This window comes from Saccopteryx bilineata, chromosome 1, assembly GCF_036850765.1.
Source record: "Saccopteryx bilineata isolate mSacBil1 chromosome 1, mSacBil1_pri_phased_curated, whole genome shotgun sequence".
Taxonomy (NCBI): Eukaryota; Metazoa; Chordata; class Mammalia; order Chiroptera; family Emballonuridae; genus Saccopteryx; species Saccopteryx bilineata.
In genome coordinates, this window is record NC_089490.1 from 346926381 (window position 1) to 346946780 (window position 20400).

The following is a 20400-nucleotide window of genomic DNA, read 5'->3' on the forward strand; positions in this document are numbered from 1 at the left end:
TCTGGGTTAGCAAATCTTTCCCCATTATCGATAATCTTGTGTGATAAACTGCCATTAGAATACAAGGATCTGAAGACAATCAAAAGACGACTTTCCAATTTTAAGCAAAATTTTAAAAATAATATCTTCTGCTTTTTTGGTGTATATAATGGTTCTATCTCAACTTCAAAATATGGCTTACTCCAGCTAAATCCCTTTATAAATCTTAATTCTTCCTAACGTTTCATGAAACACACAGTGAGCTTCGCTAAACAATGACCCTGTGTGTTCTGGTATTAACTATGATTTTTTATCTATATTCCTTAGTTGTCTTTCCCTTACTCTGGAAGAAAAACTCCCTAGATAAAGACCATGAGTCAGTTAATATCTTGACTCTGGATGTCACACAAATATAACATTCAGATCATGAAATAACCCTGAAAGCAGTATAAGTCCGTAAACCTATCTAAGAGTAATTTAAAATAGATGCAGGATGCCCTGGCCGGTTGGCTCAGCGGTAGAGCGTCGGCCTGGCGTGCGGGGGACCCGGGTTCGATTCCCAGCCAGGGCACATGGGAGAAGCGCCCATTTGCTTCTCCACCCCCCCTTCTTCTCTGTCTCTCTCTTCCCCTCCCACAGCCAAGGCTCCATTGGAGCAAAGATGGCCCGGGCACTGGGGATGGCTCCTTGGCCTCTGCCCCAGGCGCTAGAGTGGCTCTGGTCTCGGCAGAGCGATGCCCCAGAGGGGCAGAGCATCGCCCCCTGGTGGGCATGCCAGGTGGATCCCGGTCGGGCGCATGCGGGAGTCTGTCTGACTGTCTCTCCCCTTCCAGCTTCAGAAAAATACAAAAAAAAAAAAAAAAATAGATGCAGGATAACACACAAGCTTGTACTGCAGTTACCAGTAAATAAACATACTAAAAAAAAATCATCATGGGGAGTTACAATTTTAGAGGTTTATACAAACCTGAAATAATTGGTCCTGGCTAGTGGCACAGTGGATAGAGCATCGGCCCAGTGTATGGACATCCTGGGTTCAATTCCCAATCAGGGCACATAGGAGAAGTGACCATCTGTTTCTTCCCCTTTTCTCTTCCCCTTCTCTCTTTCCTCCCCTCCTACAACCAGTGGCTTGATTGGTTGAAGTGTGGCCCTAGGAGCTGAGGATAGCTCTGTTGGAGCACATCAGCCTCAGGCACTAAAAATAGCTCAGTACTCAAGCATCAGCCCTAGATAGGGTTGTCAGGTAGATTCTGGTTGGGGTGCATGTGGAATTCTGCCTATCTCCCCTCCTCTTACCTAGAGGAAAAATAAAATAAACAAACTTGAAAGAATCAAGGATCTTCTTCCTCAAATGGACTAAATTCTTCGCCAATAATGCATCACAGTTGGTGTTAGTAAATGTTAACATTTTTTAACTTTTAAGAATAAAGCAGAAAACCTGTGTAGACTAATCCTCACATTTTATGAATGATGAAACTGAGGCCAAGAGAAAGGAAATTATTTGCTCAGGGTCATATAACAAGTTAGTAAATACAGAACCAGAATCAAGGTAAGTTACCAATGTAATATCCAAAGTATAACACAAGTCAGATTACTTAAATCATACTGTCCCCTCATTAAATATATCTTGAATATATTCTCATTATAAAAATGTTAAAATATAGAAAATTAATTTTAAAAAGGGGGGAAAAAAACAACTCTTTGACTTGTCATCCAAATGTAGCCCTTGTCATCTCTTTGAGTATTTTCTGTAATCGTTTTCTCCCACCTTTATTGAGAAATTATTGACATATACGTAAGTTTAGGGTGTACAATGTGATGATTTGGTACATGTGAATACTGCAAAATGATTACTATAATAAGGTTAGTTAGCACCTCCATTCCCTCACATGATTACCATTTGTGTGTGTGTATTAATAACATTTAAGATATACTTTTTTAACAGCTTTCAAGGAGTTTGTATCCTTTGACCAACATCTTCCCACTTCCGCCACCTCCCAGCCCTAACCTCTCTTTCTATGAGTTCAGCCTTTTAAGATTCTGCATATATGAGATCACATACGATTTGTTTTTCTCTGACTTATTTCACCTAGCACAATGCCATCAAGATCCTCCATGTTGTTGCAAAAGGGTTTCCTTTTTAATGGGTGAATAATATTCGTGTGTGTGTGTGTGTGTGTGTGTGTGTGTGTGTGTGTGTGAGAGAGAGAGAGATATTATCTTTATCCATCCAGTGATGGATGTTCAGGTTATTTCCAGGTCCTGGTTATTGTGAATAACACTGCTATAAACTTGGGGGTAAAGATTTCTCTTCAAGATAGCGTTTTCATTTCCTTCAAGTATTACCTAGAAGTGGGATGGCTGGATCATATGATAGTTCTATTTTTAACTTTTTGAGTCTGCTCCATACTGTTTTCCACAGTAGCTGTAACCAGTTAACATTCCTAAGGGTTTCTTTCCTTTTATTTCATATAGCCTCACCAATACTTGTTGCTTGTCTTTTTGACAATAGCCATTTTAACAGTTGTGAGGTAATAAATATCTTTGTGGTTTTGATTTGCATTTTCCTGATTAGTGATGTCAAGAATCTTTCCTTGTGCTTTTTGGCCATTTGTATGTCTTCTTTAGAAAAATGTCTATTCAAGTCTTTTGTGCATTTTTTTTGTGACAGAGACAGAGAGAGAGAGACAGAGAGAGGGACTGACAGAGACAGACAGATAGGGAGAGAGATGAGAAGCATCAATTCTTTGCTGTGGCACCTTCATTGTTCACTGATTGCTTTCTCATGTGTGCCTTGACTGGGGGACTGCAGCAGAGTGAGTGACCCCTTGCTCAAGCCAGCAACCTTGGGCTTCAAGCCAGGGATCTTTGGGCTCAAGCCAGCGACCATGGGGTCATGTCTATGATCCCACACTCAAACTAGCGATCCTGTGCTCAAGCTGGTGACTCGTGCTCAAGCCGGATGAGCCCATAATCAAGCCAGTGACCTCAGGCTTCGAACCTGGGTCCTCTGCATCCCAGTCCAACACTCCATCCACTGTGCCACCACCTGGTCAGGCTGCATTTTTAATCAGATTTAATTTTTGCTGAGTTGTATGAGTTCCTTATATATTTTGGATATTAAGTCCTTATCAGATAGATAGTTTTCAAATATTTTCTCCCATTCTGTAGGTTGCATTTTCATTTTGCTGTTTTGTTTTTTGTTTGCAGTGCAGAAACTTTTTAGTTTGATGTATTTCTACTTGTTTATTTTGTTGCTTGCAGTTTTGGTGTCAAATCCAAAAATCATTGCCAAGACCAATGTCAAGTGTCTACTTCCCTGTTTCATTTCAGTAGTTTTACAGGTTTAGGTCTTATATTTAAATCTCTCACACATTTCAAGTTAATATTTGTAAGTGATATAATACAGGGGTCCAATTTCATTCTTCTGCATGTGGTTAGCCAGTTTTCCCAGCACCATTTATTGAAAAGATTATCATTTTCCTCATTGAGTCTTTTTGGCTCCCTTGTTAAACATTAGTTGATCGTATATGCATGGGTTTAGTTGTGAGGTCTTGATTCTGTTTCTTTAGTGTAGAGGTCTTGATTCTGTTTCTTTAGTATATCTGTCTACTTTTATGCCAGTACATTTTGTTTTGATTACTACAGCTTTGTAATAAAATTTGAAATCAGCAATTGGGATGACTTTAGCTTTAGCACCAATCTAAGTGCTTCAAATGAATTATCTAACTTTCTCCTTATAATTTTTATTCAGACATAAGTTTCATGTTATAGGCGAGAACATTTTACAGAGAGATTAAATAACTTGCTCAGAGTCAAACAGCTAGTAAGTGCTAATAAATGGTGATGCCAAGATTAAAATCCAAGTAGCCTGGCTCCGGGTGATTCTCAACCTGACTGCATTACAATCACATAAACAGCTTTAAGGAATACTATTGCCCTGCCTAAGTGGTGGTGCAGTGGATAGAGCATCAACCTGAGATGCTGAGGACCTAGGTTTGAAACCCTGAGGTCACCAGCCTAAGTGTGGTGTCACCAGTGTGAGCATGGGGTTGCTGGCTTGAGTATGGGATCATAGACATGATCCCATGGTTACTGGCTTGAACCCAAGATCGCTGGCTTGAGCAAGGGTTCACTAGCTCAACTGGAGCTGCTGGGTCAAGGCACATAGGAGAAAGCAATCGATGAACAACTAAAATGCTGCTTCTTATCTTTCCTCCCGTTTGTCTCTTTCTCGCTAAAAAAACAAAAAAAGAAAGAAATACTACTGCCCAGGCTAACCCATCAGAAATTCTGATTTAACACATCTGGGGAGGAGCCAGTGTATCTATACATTTTAGAGTTCTCTAGGTGATTCTAATAACTCAGCCTAGTCCTCGACTAGAGCCTAAGACAAGAATAGAAGTTAAAATCTGGGTGGTAATAACATTTTTTGTATCACTTTGTTATCTCACCATATTATCTCCCTGAGAAGTAGGCTGGGAAAATATTAGCCCAATTTTTGTAGCTGACAAAACAGGTTCTGGGAGGTAAATCAAGTGTTGGTGAAGGTGTGGAGAAACAGGTATCCTCCCAGACACATGATATCCTCAAATCTTATAATTTGGGCTAATCTGAACAGTGAAAAGTGGTATTCTTTTATTTTACTTTATATTTTCTTCATTAATAGTAAGATACTCATTTTTATGTTATATATCCTGTCATGTTTGTTCCTTCTACATTAGATGATGTAAATGAAAACTGAGTGCTAGAGTAAAGTACTTTATCAAGAACTGAACATCTGTTTATTCTCACAACCACCCTATTAACTAGATGGCATTAAACCCATTTTACAGATTAAGAAACTAAAGCTTGGCAGATTAAGTTGTTTTGAGATTCAAACAGTCTACTTGATATGAAAGATTCTTAATATATTTATTGTATTATTTGTATACATGTGTCATTTCCATTACTCCTATCTCCCCCATTAGACTTAAATCATCATACAAACAAGAGGTTAGCATATGTTTAATTCTCCACTGTATCCACAGCACCGAGCATAATGCTGGATACAAAGCAGGAGTTTAACAAGTATTTGCTGATTGGCTAATCTTGTTAAAGAGTCAATTCGCATTTGCCTATCTTTAGTAACCCCGCACAATACCTGAAACACAGAATATACTCAGCAAGTACATATTTGCTAATACGAATTAACTGGAAGAAGCAACAGGAATCAGCAGACACTTCAGATTCAATTCTTGGCTTCAATAAATTCACACTTGTTTGCTCCCAGGTCCCTCTGAGGTACCAAAGCTGAAAACAACTGGAAGGGCTGGCAAAATCGAGCCTGCTTAGGCTGCAAGTGCTAATGAGCTCCCACTGCTCCTCCCCTCTCTCAGCCTAACTTTAATTTCTACTTAGTTTTGGATTTTTCCACAGCAATTAGGCCAGTCTGTCACACCCAGTACTGTTGATGGAGAACCTTATAGAAGCCCTATGTATTGTATTATCCTCTATATATCATGAACTTGATCATTGTAGCAACAACTACAGTATTAATTTACTGAATATAGCCAAACAATAAAGAATTCTGAAAATTAATTTTCTAGAAACCTAAAACTCATCCTTTAAAAAACACCAAAATTTCCCTCTTGGTTATCACCTTTTAATCAAAATGGATCACACATGCATGCACTCACACACACACACTTTTTTTTTCCTGTTACTAAAGCCAAAGTAGAAATGCTTTCTCTTGATAATTAATAGAGCTTGTTCAGGTGAATCTCTGGGGTCCCTTCCCCCAAACCCACAAAACACATAATGCAAATGGGGTTCTACTCAGGTCCAGAGATTTTATGGACTCATGTAAGAAGGAACTTCAGGTACAGTCACAATTAAATCCTACAGTATGCACTATGCTAATACATTACCAAGATGATGCTCATTTTTCCTCTGTAGAGGGCCTTGTCTGCTTTAAAATCTCCCCAATCTTTAGAAGTTCTGCCTTATGTGTGTCCACAATGTGTCCTCATGGCTTGTGCCCTGAGTCTCTACTCTTAAGCTAGAACTGGTCTTCAAAGAAACATGACACTGGAGGTGGAGGTAGGTAGGTTTGAGTTTTGGTGCAGTAACTGGCTGTTATTTCTCTAAATTTTAATGGTCATCTGTCTAACCTCATAAAAATGCAAAAAGGAAATCATGTAGGTAAGCACTTAGCACAGTACCTGGCACATACTAAAAAATGTGGCTAATTTTTTAAAAATTAATATAATTGAAAGCAAATACTATGCCTCCCACGTCTTTGCTTTTCTCAGGCCAAACATTTTCAGTTTGTTTCTTGAATGCTATGGTTTCAAGTACTCTAACCCTGGTTGCCCTTCTCTAAACAAGTTTCAGTTTGCCAATCACCTTTTAACTTGTGGGATACAGACCTAAATACACCCTCTGAATAAAAACTGTGAAATTAATATAAACTCCTTCCTTTGAAAACAGTGCCCATTAAAGAAAAAAATATTTAAATTATGAAAGTAATAAAAGAAACAGACAACTAAAAGAAAATCTAAAAAATTGAAAAACAGCCTGACCAGGCGGTGGCGCAGTGGATAGAGCATCGGACTGGGATGCAGAGGACCCAGGTTCGAGACTACGGGGTTGCCAGCTTGAGCATGGGCTCATATGGCTTGAGCAAAAAAGAAAAGCTCACTAGCATGGACCCAAGGTCACTGGCTTGAGCAAGGGGTTACTCAGTCTCCTGAAGGCCCACGGTCAAGGCACATATGAGAAAGCAATCAACGAACAACTACGGTGTCGCAACGAAAAACTGATGATTGATGCTTCTCATCTCTCTCCGTTCCTGTCTGTCTGTCCCTATCTATCCCTCTATCTGACTCTCTCTCTGTTCCTGTAAAAAAAAACAAAAAATTGAAAAACAGAGAAAAGGTTTTTTCCATAGTGTCCAGAATTGTTTTAAAAGGTTGTATAATAGTTTGTCTTATAGGTACATCGTTTATTTAACCATTTACTTATTGTTGGATATTGGGATTGTTCATTTTATTTATTTATTTATTTATTTATTTATTTATCTATTCGTATTTTTCTGAAGTTGGAAACGGGGAGGCAGTCAGACAGACTCCCGCATGTGCCTGACCAGGATCCACCCGGCACGCCCACCAGGAGGCGATGCTCTGCCCATCTGGGGCATCGCTCTGCTGCAACCAGAGCTACTCCAGCGCCAGAGGCAGAGGCCACAGAGCCATCCTCAGCGCCCAGGCCAACTTTGCTCCAATGGAGCCTTGGCTGCGGGAGGGGAAGAGAGAGACAGAGAGGAAGGAGAGGGGGAGGGGTGGAGAAGCAGATGGGCGCTTCTTCTGTGTGCCCTGGCCGGGAATCGAACCCAGGACTCCTGCACAGCAGGTCAACGCTCTACCACTGAGCCAACCGGCCAGGGCCGGATTGTTCATTTTAGACAAATAGCTTTCCCCATATTTTGTATTTCTCCTTAGAACAGATTCTTAGAAGTATAATTTGTGTCAAATGGTATAAACATCTGATGATTCAATCACAGTGTAAATTACCTTCCAAAAGAGCTATATTTACCATGCTACCAGCAATGTTTGAAAGTATTTTTTTTCAGTACCTTTGCCAACACTGAGGATTAGTTTTGAAAAATACTGATATGTTAAAAAAAATGATACTTCCTATGAATCATATCTGATTACTAGTGAGGATGAACACTATTTTCCATGACCTATCTCTTCATGTCCTCTGGTCTCATGTCTCCTGGACTTTGGGGTTTTTCTAATCATGTCATACACTTCTTTATGTATTAGCCGTAAGTAAATAACTTACTGTCATTTGATAAAGTCTTTAGAAAAATTACATATTTGTCTGCTTCTTAAACAGAATACAATGAACAAAATTAACTTTTTATTAATTGCTTAGAGTTGGTATTAATTTATTCAAGGAAGAACTACTGACCATCAACTCCATGCCAGCCTCATGTGCTAGACATATAAGGCTGAATAAGGCACAGTCCCTACTTTCAAGGGTCTCATGATCTAGCACCATACATATCAATCACAGTTGTTCATCTCTTCCTTTGGCTGTCAGTATACTTGTCCTCCTGCTATGCTAGGGCCTTTTTGCTTCTATTTTACTGCCTTAGTTTACCAATTATTATCTGGGAAAAGTCTGAGGAACATTATGTCTCTCATGATTATTAGGTACTTGAACTTATTCCTGTCATTTACCATAGCTGCCTTCTGGATTCACAAGCATGTTCCAATGATGAGGAAACAGGAGCTCTAGAGTCCAGTCAATTGCAAGACCACTAACTTTTATGTAGCCATCTTTATTTTGAAAGCATAGTCACATAAACTCATTCATTGCACTGTACACTGTCAGGAATAATAACAAAAAAGGCAAGTAAGTTAAACCAGCCAAAGTTCAAGCTATTAAGTTACTGGGTGGTAGGAAAGTCCCTTGGTTACATAAGTAAACCAGATAAGCAATGAGACACAATGATCTATCAATAAAGGAGTTTCACAAAGTGTAAGAATCAGCAGACACTTCAGATTCAATTGTTTTAGATAAAATAAAATTGAGTGGTCAAGTACATTTGGAAAACACAGATGAAATAAAATAGATTTATATAGAAGAACATCCTAAAGGCTTTAGTAATATACTGATATGTAGAATGAATTTCCAAGAGAGACATAAGAAAAGGATATTATATGTAACATTTCTCAAACTCATTTAATCACAAAATCCCTATTTCATTAATTTCTCATGGTATTTGTAATCTGTAGAATATATCTTGGTAAAAGAACTTGAGATAACCTCTACAATGATAATAAGTATAATACTGTCAGCAGCTATTTACCAATCACCTCCTCTATGCCAGGCACTTTTATGTTATTTCATTGTTCCAATCGATGGGATAAAAATATTTAATATCAAAACATGTCAACAGTTTATTATAATAATATTTGTACAAGGTTTTATAATTCACAAAGTTTTTATACCCATTATTTTACATAAACTTCAAAGAAACCTTGAAATGTAAGGAGACTATATTTGGAGAATAAAGGCTTACATGGCTTGTTCAAGGACTTAAGTAGCTTCCTCGAGGATGTATTACTAGTACTAGTAAAATTGGAGCTAGGAATCACATCCTCTAACTCCTACTTCATGGTTCCTTCTCTTAGTGTCAAAAGCAATACTGTTTTGTAGAAAGTTTGTTCTAGCCTACCTAGACCCTTCTTCTCTAAAAACTCTAAGTGCTCAAATAGGTAATGTTAGCTCTGATTTTGCACTAGACTACTAAGAAGCTGCTCAAAGTTTAAAGAATATAGTGAGGCCACCTCTAGCCTACATACATAATTCTCATAAATTTTACAAAATCTTGTAACCCATTAAGTTCTATTCTTGGAATAAAGCTTTTCCTATCCACAGACTACTTTTGCCAGATTTTTCTTTTTCAGCGAGAGGAGGGGATATAGAGAGACAGGCTCCCATATGTGCCCCAACCAGGATCCACCTGGCAAACCCTGACTGGGGCTGATGCTCAGACCAACCAGGCTATATTCAGTGCCCTAGGCTGATGCTCAAACCAATCAAGCCACTGCCTGCGAAAGGGGAAAAGACAGAGAAAGGAAGAGGGAGGGAAGAGAATCAGATGGTCGCTTCTCATGTGTGCCCTAACCAGGGATCAAACCCGAGATGTCTGCATGCTGGGCTGACGCTCTATCCACTGAGCCAATTGGCCAGGGCCTGCCGAATTTTTTATGAGGAAGAGTCACTGATCCTAGCAAGTTTCAATACAGTTGTCTGACTGTGTCATGCCAATTAAAATGGTACCTCTTTTCTCACCTCAGTAACACATCTCTTTCCTTCCATGTCTCCAATGTGTTAGCTGCCAAATAACAGTGTATTAGCTTAGAGCACAGCCAGACAAGTCATGGTACATGAGCCATTTTTGGTGGTTCTGACCTTGGTTCAGGGCAACTAGAATATATTTACTACTATAACTGCTACATTAGGAAGATGTTGCTGTTACTTGTTCATTAAAAAAAATATTCCTTAAGCATAAAATATATGCCAGGCAAAAATAAACCATGATCTTTGCTTCTAAAAGTGCTTACATTCTAGTTGAGGAATGTAAATGACTAAACCTATGCTACTAAGGACTTGAAATGTGGCTAGTCTAAACTGAGATGTGCTATAAGTATAAAAGATACACTGGATTTCAAAGACAGTATAAAAACAATGTGAAATATCTCAACAGTAATTTTTATATAGATTAGCTATTGAAATGATAACATTTTGGGTACAATGAATTAAATAAAATGTTAAAATTAATTTCACCTGTTTCTTCTTACCTATTTAATGTCCCTACTAAGAAATTTTAAATTACATATATGGCTTGCATTATAAAGTATGTCTCTTGGACAACATAGGTCTAGAGACATGAAAGATCCTGGCACTTATGGGCAAATCATATAGTGATGTCCTAAAGCAAGAGAAGGGAAATAGCAAACAAGACAGAACAAATCATTTAATGACAGCTGAATAAGTGCCTGTCTGTCAAGAATTGTTTAAGGCATTTGGGAAACAAAAAAGAGTAAGACACTATCTCTGTTCTCAAGGAATTCATAGTCTAACAGAAGAGACCAGAAGGTGATTTTATATTTAATCCCAATAATCCTGCCAGAAACAAAATGATACTTTTTGAAGCCTCCTCAACTCCACTGCCATCTGGCTCCAGGTACTTACTGCTGCATTCCCACTTGCTCCCATTTTCTGTCCTTCAGACTCTCTAGTGGTAAACAGAGGAAGTATGTATATCTCTGCTTGATACACATAAGAAGATATGACAATTTCACTTTAGATATGAATGTATTGTCCTTAGCAGCATCTCTTTTTGCACATGGACCACCCCATCCCAGAATCAGGATATTAGGAAGAACTACAACTAACAGCATTCACAGAGACACATATCCTCTATACCGGGACAGGATATCATTAACCAAATACGGCTTACTTACTAGAAGCTCATAAGTACCATTAAAATATAAAGCATTATTCATAAAAAAAAGAAAGCATATTTTCCAATACCTATGGAACATCTCATGTATAAAGTAATACAATAGGCGCTATGAGAGAGACAGTAAAAGACATTATCTCTATCTATGCACCTGAATAGAATATATCTGCTTATCCATTACTTAGGTTACTGAGATATAGACCCCCACTTTTGACAAGACACAAAGTTTATAACCCTCATTCCAATTATATATATATATATATATATATATATATAACATTTTATAAACTGTTTGAAGAATTCATGCACTGAAGCTCACCCCAGTTAAGAACCTCTAGTTTAAAGAACAAGTGATCTTTGACCTATACCATATTAAATACAAAATCTACCTACATCTGTACCTTTCTTGCATCAAACCATATGAGTGAGCAGAAGGAAGTTAGGCTAGTCAAATTTCATCCAGAAGTAAACAATGATTGCACTAATATCACCTTCTACTATCAACTACTTACCGTGAACACAGCCCAGGAAAGGGCAGAATGGCCTCCTCCATGCAGGAGGAGTAGGACTGGACCCTCTGAACCACTCTTGTAAACTCGAAAAGTGTGTGAATAGTTAAAGATAACACATTGAAGCTTTTGTTCATTGAAATTTTTGGTTAGTCATAAAAATGCAGATTAGAAAACTCATGAAGCACCAATCTAATACATGCAAAGCTGCAGACTTCCAAACTTAAAACACTTAAATAGAAATTTCTGAGATACCGAACCTCTGGTTTTTGAAGCATAAACCCAGTATGACCATTTTTTCAATGGCAAAAAGATGATTCCCTTTGTGCTAATCAGGACAAAGTGCTAAAAACCAATTCAACTCACTTGACTCGTAAAACTTTCCCCTGGGCCCTTAAGAGATATGTTTTAGAAATTTAATTCTTAATCCCTTCCCTGTGCATTAGACAAGTATAGCCAAGTAAAATATTGGCATTGACTTACACATAATTTTCAATGCTACACACACACACACACACACACACATACAAAACAGGTGAAGAATAAAAAGGAAATAAACAACAGAAATAAAGAACATTATAGGAACTCTACATGTCTTCTCACTTAAACAACATTTTAAGCTTACTAAAGAATAAGCCATTTTGTAAAGGATATATCCTTGCCGGTTTCATTTTCAACTTCTACATCTTCCATGGACTCAAAGTATTGACTCCAAGAAACAGGAGAAAAGTCCCGCTTTCTTCCAGGGCTAAAGAAATAAAAAGAGGGAGAGAGATTTTAAGTAAAAAATAGTTATGCATGAGAATAAAAATCTTGATCAAACACATGTTAAATGTAAATCTGAAGTGCAAATAGCAAGGGTATCATCCCTTAAAGATATGAAGAGCTTTTAGGCACAAAGCAACACATTAAAAATGTGTTTCTAAAAGTTCAAATATATTTTAAGAATAAAAAATTTTAGGACTTGAGTAAATTCATTAGTATATTTTAATCACAAATGTATTCTGTGTATATACGGAACCTGATAGCTCTTTCTCCTTGTTCTTGGCTATAGGCTTATTCTTATCTTCTCAACTTACTTTAATATCATTGCTGCCACAATAATTTTTGGTCACTTATGCTTCTTTATACCTTTAATTCCCAACCAATAAATAGTCAACCTTCACAGAAAGCAAACTGGAATATGAATACCTTAAATTGCTAGGAATTTATCTGAATATATGCTCACCAAGAAGTGAAATGACTTATCTATTCAATGTAGCTTTGTTTGTAATAGAGAAAAATTAAAAACCTAAATATCCATCAAATAGGTGAATGATTAAAATAAATTATAGAGAAATAATATTTAGTTATTAAAAGAAGGAAACATTTATATACTGATAAAATTCTTTATATATAAGGAAGATACACTGTTAAGTAAATAAACAAACATGATGTACATAGTACTATTTGGATAAAAATGGGAAATATGTATAAATATTATTACTTATATATGTTTAGAATATCTCTGGAAGAACACTGATATAACATTGATGGTATCATGGGAGATGAGAGAAACAATCTTCACTGTTATTTCTATCTTTTGATTTCTGAACCATGTATTATTTTAAAATGTAAGACTACTTTAAAATAAAAGTAACCAATAAATGTCTATTTACAACCTGTCTTCAACCTTGGAATGGACTATTAGAAGGAAATCCTGAGCCTTCCCCTATTTCCACACTTATTCTTCCCAACTAAGAAAATTCAGAATTCTATGAGCAATAAAACATTATCTCCTGCCAGTCTTCCTGTATACGCCATAGGCTGAATGGAGAATATATACAAAGTACAATACGAAGGCCCGCACTCTAGGTAGACTATAATACTGGAAAGAATTACAACTGAGCAGCTCGGCAGTCAGGTATGGATTCTTTCAAAAGTCAAGCATTTATCGAATATCTACTCTCTTGTAGGTATTGAGCCAAGTCAGTAGTTCTCAATCCATGTAACAATAAAATCACTGAGGAGCTTTTAAAAATACTGATGATTGGGTCTCACTTCTAGAAATTGATTTAAATGGTCTGAAGTGTGACATAGGCACTTTAAATTCTTAAAATTCCTCAAGTTGAGAGAGAGGTGCAAGAAATACAAAGGTAGAGTATATGATTTGGAATGAGAGAGAAGTTCAAATTCCTCACAGTTCCTACTATTTCCCTATAATTCCCTACAAATTCTTAACCCAGTATGGGCTTGGGAAAATTTAAATTATTTAAACTCTTTCTGCCTTGAATTGCAATGACTGAATAACATATATTTTAAAAGAATCTAATACATATGGCATTTGGTAGTTGCTCAGTAAATGAGTCATCTTTTGATAGAAAAACTGCATCTGTGTAAGTCAACAACAACTTCAGCCTAGACCTATTTTTTGTTTATTTCTTTGCTGGTTACACTTGAATTCCTACTAGAAAACTAAAAGCAGCACTCTTAATTTTACCAATTCATGAGACACTCGCAAATCCACCTATGTGTACACGAATTTCATGTATAACAACCACAAAATGCCATGCCCAACATGTTATAATGGCTTCTAAGGATCTAGTATATGAATACATTTTTGATATCAGCATAGTAATAGTACCTAACATTTACTGTACAACAGTGTGTCACTATTTCAAGTAATTTACAGGCAGGATTCTATTTAATCCTCACAAAACTGTGAGTTATTTCTCCCCATTTCACAGATATAAAACTGATTTACTGATAGAAAGTAATTTGCTCGAGGTTCTACAAGTATTAAGTGGCAGAACAGCATACAAATCCAGGTCCATCACTCTTCAAACCATCTGCTCTTTACCCCAGCACTATATTAGCAATTCTCATTGCTTTTTCCTCCTTGCTTTCTCATTTATGCTTCTGAAAAGTAATAAAGCTTTAGGGAATATTACCAGAGGTTTCCCTTTTCAGAGTCTAAAAATGGCTGACTTTGTAAAGGCCACAGAAACTTTTCAAGTTGGCTAGATACCAGTTAAAGAAATATTACTTCCTATAAACAGAAATTCTTCCTAGGAGACCCATCCTCTGCTTCTAATTCCTTTAGAAGTTCCAGGGACTACCCAACTTATACCAACATATGAGTGATTCCCATTTAGTAAAAGAGCCAATAATCTGTACCTCCAAAAGTCCCTCCTACTCTCAGAAATTTTTCTGGCATACTTGTAATATCTCCATTTGAATACATAATTGTTTATGCACTCCACAATTTCAGGTAATTTTGCAACTAATGTTAGGCATGAAGTAGATAGCAAGGACCTTACATTAAGCATTATATACTAGTGAGATAATGCCTCTTCTCAAGAAGCTAATGTCGGCCCTGGCTGATTGGCTCAGTGGATAGAGCGTTGGCCTGGCGTACAGACGTCCCAGGCTTGATTTCCAATCAGGGCACATATGAAAAGTAACCATCTGTTTCTCTTCCTCTCCCTCTCATCGGCCTCAGGTGCTGAGGATAGCTCAGTTGATTCCAGCATCCACCCCAGATTGGGGTTGCTGGGTGGATCCCCATCAGAGCACATGTGGAAGTGTGACTATGTCCCACCCCCACTAAAAAAATAAAAGCTAATGTCAAATATCTAAATATCTAACACTATACAGAGTTAAATAACCTAAGAGATATGGCTAAAAGTGTGTGAAATTCAAAGGAATGAAGAGAGATTATTTTTAGCTTGGGAGGCTTAAAAGGAAAAAAGAAACATTTAAGGTAGGCATTGCAGAAAAGACAAGATTTGGACTAACAGAAATAGGGAGAAATAACAAAGACATTTCAGGTAAAGAGAAGTGCACAAATAAGGACCCAGTATGGTGCCTGTCATAGGAGACACTGATAAAAAAACAATTTAAAAAATAGCTAACTGCAAAATGTAGGAGTAAGTACAGCAATTCTGAAAAACTAAAAAAAGCTTATACAACTAAAAACATATAGTGGAGAGTGAACAATATTAGATATAAAATGTAGGAAATAGCCTGATCAGATGGTGGTACAGTGAATAGAGTGTCAACCTGGGATGCTGAGGACCCAGGTTTGAAACCCCGAGGCCGCTGCTTGAGCGAGGGCTCACCAGCTTGAGTATGGGCTCACTGGCTTGAGTGTGGGATCATAGACATAACCCCATAGTCACTGGCTTAAAGCTCAAGGTCCCTGGCTTCAGTCAAGGCACATATGAGAAGCAATCAATGAACAACTAAAGTGCCACAACTACGAGTTGATGCTTCTCATCTCTTTCCCTTCCTGTCTCTCTCTGGCTTAAAAAGAAAAGTAGGAAATACAATATGTCCTTTGTCTATTATTTGTGTGTTAGGGTCCCAAAAGTCAGAGTGGGTTTAGATGGTGTGGTAGAAAATGAGGAGCCAATAAAATGTACAGATTAAAGTATTTTAGAAGATCTGTGGGGTGAAAGGTGCAAGATGGACTAGATTCTAGAAAATAATATGTTGCAATAACTTGGTTACAAGATGGGAGTCTATAGTGGCAATGGAATTAAAAAGAAAAAAACACAGAAAGACCTTTCAAAAAGGCAATCAACAAATTTTAGGACTGTTAAAGACATGAAAGACAGTAGAATCAAAGTCAATTCTAAAGTTCTGAACTAACAGAGGTGAATTATTTTGTCCAAAACTTATAAATAAAAATCTACTTTGGACACACACACACACACACAGAATTCTTTGTGTCACAATAAAGTTCATTTCAAACCTAGCAAAATAAATGTATAATTCCCTTCTACCTCCTGCTACCAGAGAAAGAAGTTCAACAGAGAGGGAACAAAATACTGCTGTAATATAAAGGAAATATAGCTTCTGCCTCAACCACATGAATCAAATGTGTTTATGGACCCTTTGCTATTCTCACAGACCCTGTTCAGAATCTGATGAATGGCCTGACCAGGTGGTGGCGCAGTGGATAGAGCGTTGGACTGGGATGCGGAAGGACCCAGGTTCGAGACCCCGAGGTCGCCAGCTTGAGCGCGGGCTCATCTGGCTTGAGCAAAGAGCTCACCAGCTTGGACCCAAGGTCGCTGGCTCCAGCAGGGGGTTACTCGGTCTGCTGAAGGCCCGCGGTCAAAGCACATGTGAGAAAGCAATCAATGAACAACTAAGAAGGCGCAATGCGCAACGAGAAACTGATGATTGATGCTTCTCATCTCTCTCCATTCCTGTCTGTCTGTCCCTGTCTATCTCTGCCTCTGTAAAAAAAAAAAAAAAAAAAAAAAAGAATCTGATGAATGCTATAAACTTTCACTACATAAAAAAGAAAAGCACAAACATATGTTTTATGTATAGTTCCACTGGCTTCAGAAAACCCATCTCTGAATCCCAAATTAAGAAACTTGGTCATACTTTGACCATAACAATCTATTTCCAGCAGAAAGGGGAATAATATTTTTAAAATAGAAGCAAAGAATAAAGTCCTAAACCTAAATTTCTTTTTCGTTTGCTACCGTCTAAAAATTTGTTTTTGTTACCCAGTTCTGCCTTCATTAATTGTGTGACCTTGGGAAAGTCAATTTCTCCAAGCCTGAGTTTCTTCATGTCAGGTGGAGTTATATTGCCTATTTTACAGGGGCTGATATAAGGATTAAAGTAGACTTCTTATCCCTTGGTTACTCTCAAATTAGCCTGTGCTAATTTGCTACTAATGTGAGATGCATGAGAGCATGAATGTTCTCTGCTTGTTCATCAATGTAATCTCAGAGTCTAACACGTTGATGATTATCTGTTGATAATATACATAAAGCATTTATGTTGGTGTCTCAGTAAGTATTTTTATTATTACTATTATTAGGCTTTGAGGCTAATAAACAGAATCCTCCTTACTGAATCCTCATAAAGTTTCCAGTAAAAGGTAATGGAGCACTACAAAGCTACATTAATCAAGACTGTGGTAGAAGCATAAGAGTAGACATAAGATTTATTGAACAGACATAAAAATCCTAAGCTGTGGTGGTGCAGTGGATAAGGTGTAGACCTGGAATGCTGAGGTTGCTGGTTCCAGGCCCTGGGCTTGCCCTGTCGAGGTACATAGGAGAGAAGCAACTACTAAAAATTGATGCTTCCCACTCCTCCCCCCTTACTGTTTCTCTCTCTCCTCTCTCTAAAATCAGTAAATAAAACCTTTAAAAAAAAGCAGAAATCAACTCTAACATTCACAATCAATAGAGTTTCAACAAAGGGGCCAAGACAATTCACTGGGAAAAGAATAGTTTTTCCAACAAATGGTGTTAGGACAACTGAATATCTATATACAAAAGTATAAATCTGGCCCTGGCCAGTTGGCACAGTGGTAGAGTGTCAGCCCAGCTTGTGGAAGTCCTGGGTTCGATTCCCGGTTAGGACACACAGGAGACATGACCATCTGCTTCTCCTTTCTCTCTTAATCTCTTCTCTCTCTTTTTCTCTTCTCCTGCAGCCATGGCTCAAATCATTTGAGCCTTGAGCGCGGAGGACGGCTCCATGGCCTCTGCCTCAGGCACTAATGGCTTAGTTGCCAACCAGTGGAGCAGTGGCCCCAGATGGGCAGAGCATCGCCCGGTAATGGGCTTGCTGGATGGATCCTGGTTGGAGCTCATGTGGGAGTCTATCTTGACCTCCCTGCCTCTCGCATTAAAAAAAAAATATATATATATATAATATATATTTTTTATATATATATATTATATATATATTAAATATATATATATAATATATATTTATATATATATATATTATATATATATTATATATATAAATAAAAATCTGGAGCCCCTTCATACACTACATATATAACTAAATTAAAGTGGATCATAAACCTAAATGTAAGAGCTAAAACCATAAAACTCTAAAAAGAAAACACAGGCATAAATCTTTGTGATTTGTGGGTAGGCAACAATTTCTTAAATACACCACCAAAGGAAAAAATGATAAAAGAGATTTAGGAGTTGGACTTCATCAAAATTAAAATTTTTTGTTTAAACCATATATTGTACAATTTGATGTAGTGCCATTTACTTTTCCTTTTGTTTCCCTTGTCTGAGGAAACATAGCAAGAAAAATATTGACTGAGTGATGTCAAAGAGTTTACTGCCTATGTTTTCTTATAGTAGTTTTATGGTTTTAGGTCTTTAAGTCTTTAATCCATTCTGAGTTTAGTTTTGTTTTTGGTATAAGAAAGTGGTCTAGTTTCATATTTCACATGTATTTATCCAGTTTTACAAACAACATTTATGAAGACTATATTTACCCTGTTGTATAGTTTCGCCTGCTTTGTTTTAGATTAATTGACCATATACTGCTGTGACTATTCCTCTTACATGAGGTATCTAAAGGAGATAGAAATAAAAAGTAGAATGGTGGTTGGCAGGAGCTGGAAAGAGGAGAGATGAGTTGTTTGGTGAATGCAGTTTCAGTCATGCAGCAGGAGTGGTGGTTCTGGGAATCCTTTGCACTACAATGTGTGTGGTTGACAATACAGTCCTTACAGTACACTGGAATTTGGTCAGTAGGGTACATTTTACATTATGTTTTTTTGCCACAATAAAAAAAATTAGTGAAGATTCTGAAAATACATATATACAGTTTTTACACTATGGCTAAATACAAATTATCTTAGTTTAAATTATTTCCAATACAAGCTTTCTGATCATTAGTAAATTAATCTCTGCCTCAACTTCCTCAACTATATGCTTTGAAAAGTGATATAAGTAGGCACATAATCAATACTTCATAAATGTTAATTATTACTGTCCACGGCTGAGCTACATGGTATGCTGATTACATTCTTTCTTTTACTTTTTTCCAAAATTAATAACTGTCTTTTGTTTACTTAGTTTTTATTAAACTATCACTAATTGTTTCCCAAATCATTTTATAGGTAAAAGATTTTAATAGGCACTTCATAAATAGGAAACACAAATAGTCTATAAACATATGAAAAGGTTCCCAATTTCATTTATAGTCAGAGACACAGAATTTTAAGTCAGAGTAAGGTATCATTTCACATCAATCATGTTGACAAAATACAAGAAGCCAGACATTATTAGGTATAAGTGAGGATTTTAACCAGATGGAATTGTTAACTACTGCAGGTAGAAGTGTAAAAGGGGAAAACTATTTGGGAACAGTGAGGCATCACCTGTTAAACTGAACAGGGGTCCTTCAATCTAGTACTTTTAGTTTACAGAGAAACACCTGTACATAGGCACTAAAATACACACAGAAGACATTCACAGAAGCATTTCTATAAAAGCAAAGACTATCAAGCAAGCTAAATGTCCCTCACCAGTGGAATATATAAATTGTGATATATTTGGAAAATTGAATATAGCACAACAGTGAAAATGGATGTGTTAGAATTACATGTAATAACACAAATGAATCTAAAACATGTAATATTAAGCCTGACCAGGCAGTAGCACAGTGAATAGAGTGTCGGCCTAGGGGGCAGAGGACTCAGGTTTAAAACCCCAAGATTGCCAGCTTGATCAAGTATGGTATCATAGACATGATGCCATGGTTGCTGGCTTGAGCCCAAAGCACTGGCTTGAGCAAGGGGTCATTGGCTTGGCTGGAGCCCCCCAGTCAAAGACACATATGAGAAAGCAATCAATGAACAACTAAGGTGCTGCAACGAAGAATTGATGCTTATCTCTCTCCCTTTCTGTCTGTCTCTACCTGTCCCTACCTATGTCTATCTCTCACTAAAAATATATAGATAGATAGATAGATAGATATAATATTTAGAGGAAATAATAAGCACAGAAGTGTAAGTGCAGTATGATTCCATTAATAATAAAGTTCAAAAACAGGCAAAAACAATAATTTTTTTATAGATACATGCAGAGTTGGCAAAACTATTAAAGCAAGCAAGGG

General features: G+C 37.2%; 1 protein-coding gene and 1 non-coding gene across 2 annotated transcripts in view; both read right to left on the reverse strand.

Annotated features, from left to right (window-relative positions):
- The window catches only part of PPME1 (protein phosphatase methylesterase 1), a 65043-nt gene that overhangs the window by 29853 nt on the left and 14790 nt on the right, over positions 1-20400 (reverse strand). Inside the window, exons 2-3 of the mRNA XM_066250277.1 lie at positions 12168-12262; positions 11518-11609 (exon numbers count right to left, since the gene is read on the reverse strand). Coding sequence (XP_066106374.1) covers positions 11518-11609; positions 12168-12262 — 187 coding nt within the window. The remainder of the gene's footprint in view (positions 1-11517; positions 11610-12167; positions 12263-20400) is intronic.
- On the reverse strand, positions 7334-7409 carry TRNAS-GCU (transfer RNA serine (anticodon GCU)). Its single transcript has one exon. It is a non-coding gene; the product is annotated as a tRNA-Ser (tRNA).